This window comes from Coregonus clupeaformis, chromosome 12 (assembly GCF_020615455.1).
Source record: "Coregonus clupeaformis isolate EN_2021a chromosome 12, ASM2061545v1, whole genome shotgun sequence".
In the NCBI taxonomy this organism is placed as follows: Eukaryota; Metazoa; Chordata; class Actinopteri; order Salmoniformes; family Salmonidae; genus Coregonus; species Coregonus clupeaformis.
The window spans coordinates 12,142,664-12,158,638 of NC_059203.1; the positions used below are offsets into that span (position 1 = coordinate 12,142,664).

Here is a 15,975-nt window from a genome sequence, read left to right on the forward strand (position 1 = left end):
TGTTTTATATATATAAATTGCATGAACTCACTGTGTGCAATAGTGTTTAACATGCTTTTTTAATGACTACCTCATTTCTGTACCCTTACACATACAATTATCTTTAAGGTCCATCAGACGAGAACTGAATTTGAAACAGATTCAACCACAAAGGCAAGGGAGGTTTTACAATGCCTCGCAAAGGTGGTCACAAAAAAAGCAGACATTGAATATCCCTTTGAGCATAGTGAAGTTAATTACACTTTGGATGGTGTATCAATACACCCAGTCACTACAAAGATACAGGCGTCCTTCCTAACTCAGTTGCCGAAGAGGAAGGAACCCACTCAGGGATTTCAACAATAGGCCAATGGTGACTTTAAAACAGTTACAGAGTTTAATGGCTGTGAAAGAAAACTGAGGATGGATCAACAACCTATATCTAATTGACAGAGTGAAAATAAGGAACCCTGTATAAAAGAGAGCTTCAAGTTCTTTGTTGTCCAAATCACTAAGGACTTCAAACGGTCCACACACACACACAGTAGTGAAGAAGACACGACATGCATCTTCCCCCTCAGGTTGTAAAGGTTTAGCATGTACCTTCAAATCCTGAAAGTTCTACAGCTGTACCATTGAGAGCATCTTGACTGGCTGCATCACTGCTTGGCAACAGCACCACCCTCGATGGTTTGGAGCTACAGAGAGTGGTGCAGAGAGCCCAGTACGTCACTGGGGCCGAGCTCCCTGCACGTGAAATGAAGGCCTGGAAAATCTTTAGACTCCAGCCACCCAAGCCATAGACTGTGCTCTCCGCGTCCGCACAGCAAGCGGTACCATTGCATCAAATCTGACACCAACAGGCTCCTTAACAGCTTCTATCCCAAAGCCATGACTGCTCAATAGTGAACAACATGTCTACACTGACTATTTTATTTTTACACCGTCTCTATGCACACTCAAAAGGGCCCTACACACTCACACTCCACCACACACTTAATATGCACATATTTATACTAACTACACACACACACAATCACATAAGCTGCTGCTACTCTGTTTATTATATCCTGTTGCCAAGTCACCTTACCCATATCTACCTCGATCACTCCAGTATCCTTGCACATTGTAAATATGGTACTAGAACTGACTGACCCTGTATATAGTATGCTTGCTTACTTTATGGTGTTCTTTTATCTGTTTTTTGTTCTACGTTGTCATTTTTAGTATTACATTGTTCGATTACTGCATTGCTGGGTTTAGAGTTTGCAAGAAAGGCATTTCACTGTACTTGTGCACATGACATTAAAACTTGTAAGCACAGAACACATATCCTCACATTATAAAGAATGGGTTTTCAAGTCTAACCAGCTCATTGCAAGAGTAGTTCAAATGATTCAAACAGTATGCAGATTTAGTCCCAAATCAGCAAATAAAGCCATGGTAGAAGCTTTTGTTCTTTAGACATTTTATTGACAAAAGAAAGTGGCATGGATTTAATCTTCATCCTCCTCCTCTTCCTCATCCTGGTTGATCTGGAAGTAGCGCAGTTCGTAACTCTCCTTGGTATTGGCCACCACACGCAGCCAGTCCCTCAGGTTGTTCTTCTTCAGGTACTTCTTGGTCAGATATTTCAAATACCTGGCAGATAGAAGGGCAGTGTCATCAATTTAAACCCCATTGAAAATTACACTGTGACAAAGATGTACTGTAAATTTGTTACATTTACATTTTGAGAACTTATCAGGCTAGGCCTTGGGTTTATTCTGGAGGGTGCAACATTGCAGAACGTTCAGATAGAATAACAGACATTATGACATGCAGAACATCGAATCATCAGCTCCATATTTAACCTTTATCTGCAACGGAAAAAAAACGAACAATTGCACCCTCATCAGGGTAAACATTTACAGCAGGTCTTGGCACCTCCATAACAAATCAGGGATTCCGCATAAGAATTAAAAATTTCTGTGAGAGACCCCCCCGACAACTGTCAAAGATAGACGTCGGCACCCCCAAGACACTTAGGGCATCTACAAGAGTCGATGTATAATTTAAACCCTGACCCCCATTACATAAAGCCTAGATGTACCACATCCCCATACACTAATGCTAGTCACAAATGGCATTCACGTCTGAAGTCAACTGTGTAAACTTGAGCACCAAGCAGATCAACAAACTGAATCTGTTCAAAATACTGAACCTATCCATATCAGAAGAAAAGGATCAGGGATACATCCAGGGATTGATGTGGAGGGTAATGGTGTAAAAAGGCTTGTTTTAAAAGAGCCCGGATTGCTTCCCTGCAACATCTATATTATAATACCGTAAAGCCGAAATCACACAGGGAGACTCCTGTGCATTCCATTTCGAGAGCAAGCACATTCGTTCACGTGGGCTTAAGCCACAAAATTACAACGGGATTTGCCCCTACAATTTTGTGCCGATTTTCTTCATTTTAGGCTCAAAATAAGTGCCGTCCAGGGACATGCCAATGGCCACTTCATATTCAACTGTGTTTTGTATTTGTATTTTCCCATTTGTTGCGATTTCCCTGCCCCATTATTCCCAACATGCCCTCCAATCGAACCATCAAATCTTTACAAATAAAGGTTCATAATGAGTCAATTAAGCACTAGGCCCACACTGGAGGAGGAAATTTGATTAAAAACATTGAATTTCAGAAAAAGCAAGTGCCATGATCCCACGGGAAATACAGGAGCTTTTTTAAAATGCTACAAAGTTAAAATATAAATGGCATATCCGGAGACAGAAAAGCTGAATATAAACATTGAGTGGGGGGGAGATTGCATTGAATCAAATGATTAATTTCCAATTATTTACTGCCCGTGAATGTCCATGAATGTCTAAGAGGGTACATGGTGACTTGGAAACGACAATGTCACTTTGAGACTGATGAAAATCATGTTCACTGCTGGAGACCTTGATCAAAGGACAGATCCACCTTCCTAATAGAACAAGTGAAAATGCAATATATGCATAACTGTGGACACATTTACATTTTAGTCATTTAGCAGACGCTCTTATCCAGAGCGACTTACAGGAACAATTCGGGTTAAGTGCCTTGCTCAAGGGCACATCGACAGATTTTTCACCTAGTCGGCTCGGGGATTAGAACCAGCGACCTTTCGGTTACTGGCACAACGCTCTTAACCACCAAGCTACCTGCCGACACAAACCAAGTCCCACCATCAGACAACACAACATAAAATAGCAAGTGATGTTGCTCACCACATTACAAGGGCAATTCATAAGCTGAATCAAGATTTCAATCAAACATACCTTTTGGAGAATGGCACCTCAGAATTCACAGAGATTTTGCTCTTGCTCCTTTCAATGGACACCACGCCACCACCCAGGTTCCCAGCTTTACCGTTGACCTTGATGCGCTCCTGCAGGAACTGTTCCTGTAGAAGACGAGGCCAAAGGTGGATTTTAGGATATAGTCATACTCCCAAATATGAAACCATACCCAACAGGATACTACCTGTAATGAATGCTACATACTGCTGCAAATATTCTGTCAATATGAGAACCGTGAGTTGTATATAATTTACATTTTAAACATTTGTCATTTAGCAGACTCTAATCCAGAGCAATTTACAGTTAGTGCATTTTACTTAAGGTAGTTACAGTGAGGGAAAAAAGTATTTGATCCCCTGCTGATTTTGTATGTTTGCCCACTGACAAAGACATGATCAGTCTATAATTTTAATGGTAGGTTTATTTGAACAGTGAGAGACAGAATAACAACAAAAAAATCAAGAAAAACGCATGTCAAAAATGTTATAAATTGATTTGCATTTTAATGAGGGAAATAAGTATTTGACCCCTCTGCAAAACATGACTTAGTACTTGGTGGCAAAACCCTTGTTGGCAATCACAGAGGTCAGACGTTTCTTGTAGTTGGCTACCAGGTTTGCACACATCTCAGGAGGGATTTTGTCCGACTCCTCTTTGCAGATCTTCTCCAAGTCTTTAAGGTTTCGAGCCTGACGTTTGGCAACTCGAACCTTCAGCTCCCTCCACAGATTTTCTATGGGATTAAGGTCTGGAGACTGGCTAGGCCGCTCAAAGACCTTAATGTGCTTCTTCTTGTGCCACTCCTTTTTTGCCTTGGCTGTGTGTTTTGGGTCATTGTCATGCTGGAATACCCATCCACGACCCATTTTCAATGCCCTGGCTGAGGGAAGGAGGTTCTCACCCAAGATTTGACGGTACATGGCCCTGTCCATCGTCCCTTTGATGCGGTGAAGTTGTCCTGTCCCCTTAGCAGAAAAGGGGAAGGAGGTTCTCACCCAAGATTTGACGGTACATGGCCCTGTCCATCGTCCCAAGATTTGATGGTACATGGCCCTGTCCATCGTCCCTTTGATGCGGTGAAGTTGTCCTTTCCCCTTAGCAGAAAAACACCCCCAAAGCATAATGTTTCCACCTCCATGTTTGACGGTGAGGATGGTGTTATTGGGGTCATAGGCAGCATTCCTCCTCCTCCAAACACGGCGAGTGGAGTTGATGCTAAAGAGTTCGATTTTGGTCTCATCACCCAGTTCTCCTCTGAATCATTCAGATGTTCATTGGCAAACTTCAGACGGGCCTGTATATGTGCTTCTTGAGCAGGGGGACCTTGCGGGCGCTGCAGGATTTCAGTCCTTCACGGCGTAGTGTGTAGCTGCCTTGAGATTATTGACAAGATCCTCCCGTGTAGTTCTGGGCTAATTCCTCACCGTTCTCCTGATCATTGCAACTCCACGAGGTGAGATCTTGCATAGAGCCCCAGGCCGAGGGAGATTTACAGTTCTTTTTTGTTTCTTCCATTTGCGAATAATCGCACCAACTGTTGTCACCTTCTCACCAAGCTGCTTAGCGATGGTCTTGTAGCCCATTCCAGCCTTGTGTAGGTCTACAATCTTGTCCCTGACATCCTTGGAGAGCTCTTTGGTCTTGGCCATGGTGGAGAGTTTGGAATCTGATTGATTGATTGCTTCTGTGGACAGGTGTCTTTTATACAGGTAACAAGCTGAGATTAGCAGCACTCCCTTTAAGAGTGTGCTCCCAATCTCAGCTTGTTACCTGTATAAAAGACACCTGGGAGCCAGAAATCTTTCTGATTGAGAGGGGGTCAAATACTTATTTCCCTCATTAAAATGCAAATCAATTTATAACATTTTTGACATGCGTTTTTCTGGATTTCTTTGTAGTTATTCTGTCTCTCACTGTTCAAATAAACCTACCATTAAAATTATAGACTGATAATTTCTTTGTCAGTGGGCAAACGTACAAAATCAGCAGGGGATCAAATACTTTTTTCCCTCACTGTATGTACGACAACCACATATCAGTTATAGTAGACTCGTCTTGAACCAGGCTTCCCTAATCGGAAAGCCTCCTGAAGTCAATGGCAGAAAGTAGCTACAAAGGGGTGAAACCCGGTGTAAATCATTAACACCTCGCAACACATTAAACCAATCAAATCCCTTGCTGTGTGAGCTCTAAAGGTGCCCACTAGATTAGTGCCGTAGGAGCAACAGTGCGTGAGGATGGCCGTGATATCACTGATTAAAACCCCATCAAGACACAAACCGTGTTACACGATTATTGACATCAGAGGAGAAACTACCGTTTCATCGGTTTCTCCACTTTACTTTTAATTGCAGACTGTCGGTCACACATGATATACTTAACTTTTACCATAGCCTGTAGGTAGACACGTCTTAACGTCTGTTTTTTCAGTAGTGTTCAGGCACAGGAGTTGTAATGCCTTCGACTAAATTGTGTGTATTGAGTACAATTCGGGCAAAACAGAATTCAGTTTTCTTCCATTTTCTGCAATGTTGCAAACTAGCATACGCAACAACTCTGCAAAATGTGTCCTACCAGGTCGGAAAACAGTAACGAACATTACACGCAGTACCCCTTCTACAGGCATGTGGGGGGATGGTTCTTGAAATGTAACATCCGCATGGCATTATTTTATAGTATGAAGAATACAATTGAACAAAGCTGAATAAAATAGAAAGGATATTTTCCCCAAACGATTTGAGGGAGTGCGCACATGCAGCTATTCTGTGTTGAGCGGTTAACAAAGAAATATGTATTCCTATATGCTTACAGTTAATGTAACTTTAGTTGTTCTACAAACTTTGGGCTATATGTTTTGATTTTTAATACATTGTTAGGCTGCATGATGCGAATAATGACGATTTCAAAAAAGTAGCTTGAAAGGCATGAGCCCTGCTTTGTTTTTTTGCGCAGGCTGTACACACTACATCAGTCACTCATTCACAATTTGACAAGCAGTTGATAATGCCTAGGATTAGGGTTGCACGATATTGGAAATAACTGACATTGCGTTTTTATTTTTATTTGTCATTTAGCAGACGCTCTTATCCAGAGCGACTTACATGAGCAATTAGGGTTAAGTGCCTTGCTCAAGGACACAGACAGATTTTTCACCTAGTCGGCTCGGAGATTAGAACCAGCGACCTTTCGGTTACTGGCACAACGCTCTTAACCACTAAGCTCCTTACCTCCCGAGTGGTGCAGTGGTCTAAGGCACTGCATCGCAGTACTAGCTGTGCCACTAGAGATCCTGGTTCGAATCCAGGCTCTGTCGTAGCCGGCCGCGACCGGGAGACCTATGGGGTGGCGCACAATTGGCCCAGCGTAGGGGAGGGAATGGCCGGCAGGGATGTAGCTCAGTTGGTAGAGCATGGCGTTTGCAACGCCAGGGTTGTGGGTTCAATTCCCACGGGGGGCCAGTATGAAAAATAAATAATGTATGCACTCACTTAACTGTAAGTCGCTCTGGATAAGAGCATCTGCTAAATTACTAAAATGTAAGCTACCTGTGATATATATTGTGATATGAAAAAATACAGGATGTTTTCACCAGATGACTTGAAAAGCTCTATTTGAGAATAATTAATTATTCTAGAATGATTGGGGTGATTTTGTAGGGAACTGCATCTTCATGGAAAACTGAAAATGACTTTTTACCTTTTGACTAGTTTAATTTATTATATTAATTAACACACGGTTTAATTCACCATGGTTCTATTGTATTCATGTAATACTCTATCAATTCAGACTAAAGTCAATGATCTAACATGTTATGATATTAATAATGCATGTTGCTTACCCTAAAATAAAGGGGCTCATTTGTGAATGAAGAGGTGTGGTGTATATAAGGGATCCAGGAGATTACAGGAGGCTGTATCTCAGTACTCCTAACAGAGTATTCTATACAGATGAAGTTTCATTATCACAATAGGGAATTAATGTGAATGACAAAATCCAATCAAAAAGTAATTCAACATTTTATTACATTACAAATTAAATTACAAACCTCCTTTTTGAAAATAGAAACATCTCTTAATTTAAACCATTTGAAAAATGAAAGAGCAGCTATACTCCTGAGTGGTTTACAAAACAAATAATTTGTAATAATAAAAGCAAAACCTAACTAATAAATACCAATGAACTTAACATGAATAACAAATAAACACAGAACCATTGTATTTCACAAACTTCTGTTTTTAAAATAAACTTTTCTTAGCAACAGTGCCAAAGGAAAACAGTGTTGATCATCATGGCTAGACAAATGCTGATTAAATTAAACTTTTCAACTGTATAAAATCTGGTTTCTTTCTAAACAGAGTACCTAGGAAAATAAATAAATGTATTTCTCACAACTGTAGAATAATATAGTAAATCTAAATTATATTCAAATATAATAACTTGACTTTAAGCATGTATACATTGCTCACTCAAACTTGAAGGTTTTTGGCCAAGAATACCAGTCTATTCAACATTACAGGCTTGAGACATGACCGTTGGCAAGTGACAATGTTGCCACTTGTACTGAAAAGCCTCTCCGAGGGTGACCTTATAGCGGGAATGGATAGATACTAGCGGGCAAGCTTGGCGAGATGTGTAAAGCTTACTCTATGTGTTTTCCACCATGCAAGTGGATCTTCCTCTTTGTCTAAGGAAGGTGTTAGCAGGTAGTTGTTTAATTCTGCTTCCACAGCATCCTTGTGGGTCAGAAAGGAATCACCCTTTGCTGCAGCTCCGCTCAGTTTAAAGAAACTTCCAAAGGACTTCTTGGCTTTCTTTGCCTGGGACGTATCAGCAACTTCAGGCTCCACTTCAGTGCTGCTGCTTGACGTCTCCTCCTGGCTTTCCATCATTTCTGATGCCACTCTGGCCTTGACTTGGGGCTTGTTGTCTTCACTGATGAAGTCCATCTTGAACCGGGGGTCCAAACAACAAGCCGCATCTAGCAGCTCCTGAGTAGTAACATCTCCGTTTTCAAGGTCTTGGTCAAGTCTGTCTCCCTCTTGTATTAGCAGCATTGAAGTGTTGAAGAGGTGAAGAACTGGCTTCACATATGAGACACTAACATAGTCTTCACCTGAGAGTGCATCTGTGAAGTCCAGCAATGGGCCCAGTGACTTACTGACAGATTCCAGGACATCCATATCTTGCCAGGTTAGAATTAGATGCCGTGTCTTCCTGTCCTCAGACAGGACCTGAGTTATAGCCTTCTGCTGCTCTAGTATCCTGCTGATCATCTTCTGTCTGGAACCCCATCTATGAGGGAATGTGAAGGTAGATTGAGTTCCTTCTGGGCTCTTTCAAGAGCACTTCTGGCCTTCCAGCTGTGAGAGAAGTGACCCACCAGCTTCTTGCAGACACCTGCAGCACGGTCAATGCGCCCATCCTTTTCACTGCATTTTCTAAGGGAGAAAACAAAGACAAAATAAAGTACTTATTTTTATACACATTTAATACATTTACTTTAATAAATGATTTATAAAAATAAATTGCTCATAAAACAGTTTTGCAAATGATTACACAATTAGTTATTTACAGATACAATTTAGAGTTTCAGCATGCTTTATGTTTTTAAGACCTATAATAAAACACATTCATTCTCATATAACTTATATCTCATGAGTTTAGCACTAACCATTTTACTTAATGACAACCCAAAATATAGGGGCATTTAATTCCATTGTTTGTTATTGTAAACAAATGCAACATTTAAACATAAAAAAGATAGCAGAGATATATAGATATGAAATGTTAATGCCATAGGATATCAGCCCTGGCATTCAGAGCTTTGGCTATCAACCTGAGTCTGTATCCTTCATTCTTCCCCAGCCCCATCCTCTACAATAAAAATATGAAACTTATGAAAATTGTTATATTTCAAAACAGGTTGCTAGGTAATAATATGTAACAGTAATAGTATAGCAACAGTAGTAAAATAGAATGTGCAATTGGGCATAACTTACCAACTGCAAGATGCAGTCTGTGGCCAAAGCACTGCAATCTGGTCCACTTGTTCAGGGCGGCAGCCTTCACCATGTTTGCAGCATTGTCTGTTGTTATACAGACTAGACGACTCTCATCTAGGCCCCAATCAGCTACAGCTTCTCTCACCCCTGTTGCGATGTTCTCACTTGTATGATCCTCTGGGAAAAATGCAGTTTGCAAACAGCGACTTTTCAGGTGGAAGTCCTCATTAATAAAGTGTACGGTCAGACTTATGTAGGGCTCCGTTGTCCGGCTGAACCACAAGTCCGTTGTTGCTGTATAATATTCCACTTGTGACAGCTCTGTTTCAACTTGTGCCTTGCATTTCTCGTACAACTCTGGGATGGCAACTCGAGAAAAATAGTTGCGTGATGGCATTACATACCGCTTGTCAAGCGACCGGATCATGTTTTTAAAACCCTCTTTGGTAACCGTGTTAATTGGTACCATGTCTTTGGCGACGTGAAATGTTATTGGATCTGTGATCTCTCTCTGCGTTTGGAACCTTTCTCATATGGTGTAATACTGGCAAAGGCATCCGAAATAGATTTCTGCTTTGGAGGGCATTGAGATGCTTTGCACTCGTCATACGAAGATTTGTGGTGCCGCCTTAAATGATCGAACAAATTGGTCGTGTTGCGGCAACAATTGCAAGGCACTCTCGACAAAGTACCTGTTTTTGGTCAACATCATCCTGTCTGTAGTCGAAATATTTCCATATAATTGACGATGCATTTCTTTTTGCAACCAAATTCTCAATTTCTGTCTTTTTTGCCTGTTCCTCGCTCATCATTTCGTCACGCGCAAGCAGAGACTGCATGACAACCACGTGCAGCAACGAACTACGTGTTTAAAATAATAATAATAAACTGTGTATCCAATAACCCATAAATCTGAGTAAATTACGTTATATCAGACAGATATAATGCTAGTTTAACATTTAAAAATATATATATTGTAGACTGATATGTTTACCTTACTAAATCGCACGTTCTGTGATGTGACTATTGCGGATGCATACATCGCAATGTCGATGCTGAAACTATATATCGTGCAGCCCTACCTAGGATTTAACGCGGCATCCCCTTTGTGTGGCTGTAATGCGCCCTAAAGAAATCCATGCCGTTTGCGGCCAGTTGCCGTTATGCCCTTCTCCCTGAGTGCTGCTTGCTCCATCACGTGATCAGGTCTTTCTCACAGGCTACAAGTGAAGACAGACACATTGGGGACGCAACTGCGTGCGTCCTTATCCAATTCCGAGGTGCATATTGAAGACATTGGAAGAACTGTCCACATTTCCCTTTTGTCAGCCAACAAGATGAGTAGGCCTAATGAACAGGAAAATCACTAGCCTATGTCAATCTACTATCCCCCATACAAAGGTTGACCTATTCTATTCTGTGCGAGAAATAAATATTCCAAACATAGTCTGGGACAGTTGTGGGATGCGATAGATGATCGCAAATTAATACAACCAGTAGCATCAAAAAGCTTTTTTATACAATGTGGCTGACGCAACAGATCGGAACATTTAGCTTAGAATTTTTATAAACGATTAGGCTATTTCTTCACATAAGTGCAGCAATGCGCACATGGTAGTAGGCTATAAGCGCAAATGTTCCATTAGCGGAAAACACCATTATCAAAAAAGTGACCGCAAATACAATTATGCATGTAATGCTTTTATGATAAAAGGTGATTTTTTTTAATGGTGAAAATTATCCTCCCCAAACTTGAAACTCACACACTGCTTATGTATGCCAGTTAGGCTCTACACCCCTTGTAAAGCGGATTAATGTGCTTAATTTTAAGAAGTTATCTGGCCAATTTAGTTGTGATACAAACCTTATTCAAACATATAGGCCTATGGGCTAGGCTACATGAGGTGTGCGACTATGACTAGAAAAAGTAGCCAAAGAAAAAGCAGTTTCTTATGCTGGGCATCATTCACAAGTGATAATATATAATTCACAAGTGATAGGCTAATATTGTCACCCATTAGACTATTCTTGATTTAATCTTGTCTTTACACAAACTAAATAATATATGTGGGGCAGCGGGAAAAAATATGTGTAATCTACGCACTTAAATAGCGAATGGAGGACGCTTTTCCCAGTGGTTTATTTTCACGCCAGCCAGGTAGGCTATACTCCTGTTGTAAATACAGTGGGGAGAACAAGTATTTGATACACTGCCGATTTTGCAGGTTTTCCTACTTACAAAGCATGTAGAGGTCTGTAATTTTGATCATAGGTACACTTCAACTGTGAGAGACGGAATCTAAAACAAAAATCCAGAAAATCACATTGTATGATTTTTAAGTAATGAATTAGCATTTTATTGCATGACATAAGTATTTGATCACCTACCAACCATTAAGAATTCCAGCTCTCACAGACCTGTTAGTTTTTCTTTAAGAAGCCCTCCTGTTCTCCACTCATTACCTGTATTAACTGCACCTGTTTGAACTCGTTACCTGTATAAAAGACACCTGTCCACACACTCAATCAAACAGACTCCAACCTCTCCACAATGGCCAAGACCAGAGAGCTGTGTAAGGACATCAGAGATAAAATTGTAGACCTGCACAAGCCTGGGATGGGCTACAGGACAATAGGCAAGCAGCTTGGTGAGAAGGCAACAACTGTTGGCGCAATTATTAGAAAATGGAAGAAGTTCAAGATGACGGTCAATCACCCTCGGTCTGGGGCTCCATGCAAGATCTCACCTCGTGGGGCATCAATTATCATGAGGAAGGTGAGGGATCAACCCAGAACTACACGGCAGGACCTGGTCAATGACCTGAAGAGAGCTGGGACCACAGTCTCAAAGAAAACCATTAGTAACACACTATGCCGTCATGGATTAAAATCCTGGGTCCCCCTGCTCAAGCCAGCGCATGTCCAGGCCCGTCTGAAGGTTGCCCAATGACCATCTGGATGATCCAGAGGAGGAATGGGAGAAGGTAATGTGGTCTGATGAGACAAAAATATAGCTTTTTGGTCTAAACTCCACTCGCCGTGTTTGGAGGAAGAAGAAGGATGAGTACAACCCCAAGAACACCATCACAACCATGAAGCATGGAGGTGGAAACATCATTCTTTGGGGATGCTTTTCTGCAAAGGGGACAGGACGACTGCACCGTATTGAGGGGAGGATGGATGGGGCCATGTATCGCGAGATCTTGGCCAACAACCTCCTTCCCTCAGTAAGAGCATTGAAGAAGTCGTGGCTGGGTCTTCCAGCATGATAACGACCCGAAACACACAGCCAGGGCAACTAAGGAGTGGCTCCGTAAGAAGCATCTCAAGGTCCTGGAGTGGCCTTGCCAGTCTCCAGACCTGAACCCAATAGAACATCTTTGGAGGAAGCTGAAAGTCCATATTGCCCAGCGACAGCCCCGAAACCTGAAGGATCTGGAGAAGGTATGGAGGAGTGGGCCAAAATCCCTGCTGCAGTGTGTGCAAACCTGGTCAAGACCTACAGGAAACGTATGATCTCTGTAATTGCAAACAAAGGTTTCTGTACCAAATATTAAGTTCTGCTTTTCTGATGTATAAAATACTTATGTCATGCAATAAAATGCAAATTAATTACTTAAAAATCATACAATGTGATTTTCTGGATTTTTGTTTTAGATTCCGTCTCTCACAGTTGAAGTGTTCCTATGATAAAAATTACAGACCTCTACATGCTTTGTAAGTAGGAAAACCTGCAAAATCGGCAGTGTATCAAATACTTGTTCTCCCCACTGAATGTGCTTAATATTTGGAAAGTTGAGAAATAAATATAGTAGGCCTAGCCTATAGAAAGCTGATCCTCTTTGTAGTAGAGGCCATCACTCTGTTTTCTCACACAATTGCATAGCTTATAGAAATGTTGCGCAACATTTGATTAGATTTTCGAAAACATTTGCATTGATGTCAGAGTGATTAGAGGGACAATAGAGTGCTGAGTACAAGGCACTTAGTAAGTTTGGTAGGCTACTAATGACCATCAGCAGCATGAGAACTTGGAGAAGCCTAATTACTGTGGCTAAACGGTCACGTGGAATTTGACTGCCTTCATGACTCGTAACCACCGGTAATACGGTCACCGCAACAGCCCTAGCCAAGCATTGTTTTTGCAAAGAAGACCTTGCTTTTTCATTGTATGCTCATTTACTTGTGCGGTTGCCAGCTATTTAATTTTCATCTTATGAAAATTTTACATTTTAGTCATTTAGCAGAAGCTCTTATCCAGAGCGACTTAGTGAGTGCATACATTTTTCATACTGGCCCCCTGTGGGAAACGAACCCACAACCCTGGCGTTGCAAGCACCATGCTCTACCAACTGCGCTACGGGGGACCTGTAATGAAGCTATTTTATGCCGAATGTGTTGGACTAATGTATTTTCCATGAAGGAAAACTATAGTTGCACGTCCCTGATCACTCTATTGAAGCAACAACAAAAAAATAACTTTACTTTCAATATAAAACGTGACCCCTGTCAATACACAGCTGGACTCTGCTGATCCTGCTCCGGCTTTCTCCTGTTGTGCTATTTACAAACACGTGACTTGCTCAACTTTGCTGGGGAACTAAGCTCCATATTGCAAAATAATAACAGGTGAAATCACGCAATCTGCTTTATCTCCTAACTCATTGCCCAAGTTGACTGCAGGTATTCACTTAAATAGCTGAAAATATTTAAAAAATGTATAGAAAAACTGAAGTTTCAACGGTATTGAAAAACCATCCTGTAGCTATTTCCAAATACCGCGGTATACAGCCCAAGCCTAGAAAACATATTTACCAGCCCTCTAGTTTACCTATTTCAGAGAAACTTTCCTACCAAATGAAGGCAAATCTATAATCTGGTATACCTTATCTGTCAGTAGGGGTTATAAAATAAAATACACATTTACCGAAGTTCACTCCCTCCATACTAGATTCCAGCGCACCTTTATGGAGATATGGAGTGAATTCCGTAAACTCATGAAGTAGGATATAAACGTTTATTTTCACACATCTTATAACCCCTACTGACTGGTAAGGCATTCCGGAATATAAATGTGTTTTCGGTGGTGGGAAAAGTTGATCTCAAATAGGTAAACCAGAGGGCTGGTAAATATGCTTTCGTGGACATGGGATGCAGCCTTCAGCGACGGGTGCCCATGTGTACAGGTCTCCTGGAGCTAAGAGGGTAATTTGTGACATACATTGAAATATACCTACTCTAGTAATAAAGTATGACATTTAATAGGATATCGCATGTTTTTTCTCTAACATAGGCTACTTACAAAGTTTGCAGCATCCATGATGCCATCCTCCACTGGGTGAGTGCAGTCCAGGGTGAACTTCAGGACCTGCTTCTTCTTCTTGCCACCAGTCTTGGTCTTTTTGACGACCTGCTTCTTCTGTCAGGACATTGCGGAGGGTCTAACGTTAATAACTACAAAACGATAAATACTGAATGAGACAATACTGTTTCATTTCGGTATCTAACGTGCTAACGTTAGATTGTTTTGAAATTAGCTAACTTGATTGATTTGTGTTATCAAACTGGTCAGGAAATGTTTGGTCGTGACGTGTGTAAACTAACGATGGGACTAGACTTTAGCATATCAATTTGGTAACACATTTGATTAAATACATTTTAAAACGGTCACTAATCGGACTATAATTAGCACGCTAACTTCTAGCTAGTACATTTTCCGCTGGCTAGCCAAGTTAGCTAGCTAAATTGCTACAACGTGGTTCAATGGGTGCAGGCCCAACTGGTAAACAAAGCAATGGATTGGTGCTACAATTCTTCTTTGGCATCACGGAAACACATTTCAATGTGGATTTATTACGTTAACATTAACTACAATAAACGACAGACAATAAAAAGTGATATACTTAGCTATACAACCTATTTCAACGTGAGTACTCACAATCGGAGCCATGTTGGCCGGCGATTCTTGTCCAGAAAGGAAGAGGCAGCGTTTGCTAAATTCTATATCCGGTCTACATAAATAGATGAAATCCATGACTCTTGGATAGATTCAGCCAGGAGATATTATTTGCCCCTGTTTGAGGTATAATTATTTACATTTACATTTTTTAGTCATTTAGCAGACGCTCTTATCCAGAGCGATTTACAGGAGCAATTAGGGTTAAGTGCCTTGCTCAAGGGCACATCGACAGATTTTTCACCTAGTCGGCTTGGGGATTAGAACCACTAAGCTACCTGCCGCCCCAATTATTATTGATATGGCTATAACTTCAACAGGCATATGTAGGCTACATGTATCCTCTAAATCCTGTTGAGTTGTTCAAAGGAAAATAGCTTCTCTTTACAATTGAGTCAAAAAGGCTGCCCTCATTTCAATATTTCTGAGACTGCAGGATGGCGGTTGGTGGTGATACCCATTCAATCCCTGCTTCCTGGTTAATTAAGGGTAGAATATTCAATATTAGGGGTATTTTTCCCCTGCTGACATGGCAACAATATCTGATTTCCCTTTTGTCATCTGTAACAGTATGGTTGCACCATTGGCCCACCCCCAGTCCCCCACTCTGTGAGCAGAATGGCTGCTGGCTAGGGGAGCAGTCAGCTGCCTGGCATCAGGGCTCAACCAGGCCACTCCAGAAGAGTTTCTGCATTGCTGTCATTCCTGCTGGGG

General features: G+C 41.3%; 1 protein-coding gene across 1 annotated transcript; it reads right to left on the reverse strand.

Moving 5' to 3' along the window:
* Positions 1-1,430: 1,430 nt before the first annotated feature.
* Positions 1,431-15,324, reverse strand: LOC121577718 (60S ribosomal protein L22). Its single transcript, XM_041891535.1, has 4 exons — positions 15,244-15,324; positions 14,608-14,724; positions 3,283-3,407; positions 1,431-1,620 (listed from the first exon to the last, which is right to left on the reverse strand). Exons 1-4 carry the CDS (start codon positions 15,253-15,255, stop codon positions 1,476-1,478), a joined length of 399 nt encoding a protein of 132 aa, XP_041747469.1. The 5' UTR covers positions 15,256-15,324; the 3' UTR covers positions 1,431-1,475.
* Between the last annotated feature and the right edge of the window lie 651 nt (positions 15,325-15,975).

What these genes read in the sequence shown, in the direction of transcription:
- LOC121577718 (XM_041891535.1), bottom strand. An exon ending in TCATGGATGCTGCAAACTTT is followed by an intron (nt 3,408 to 14,607) that starts GTAAGTAGCCTA and finishes CGTCTTCTACAG; the next exon opens with GAACAGTTCCTGCAGGAGCG. An exon ending in GAGGTGCCATTCTCCAAAAG is followed by an intron (nt 1,621 to 3,282) that starts GTATGTTTGATT and finishes TCTATCTGCCAG; the next exon opens with GTATTTGAAATATCTGACCA.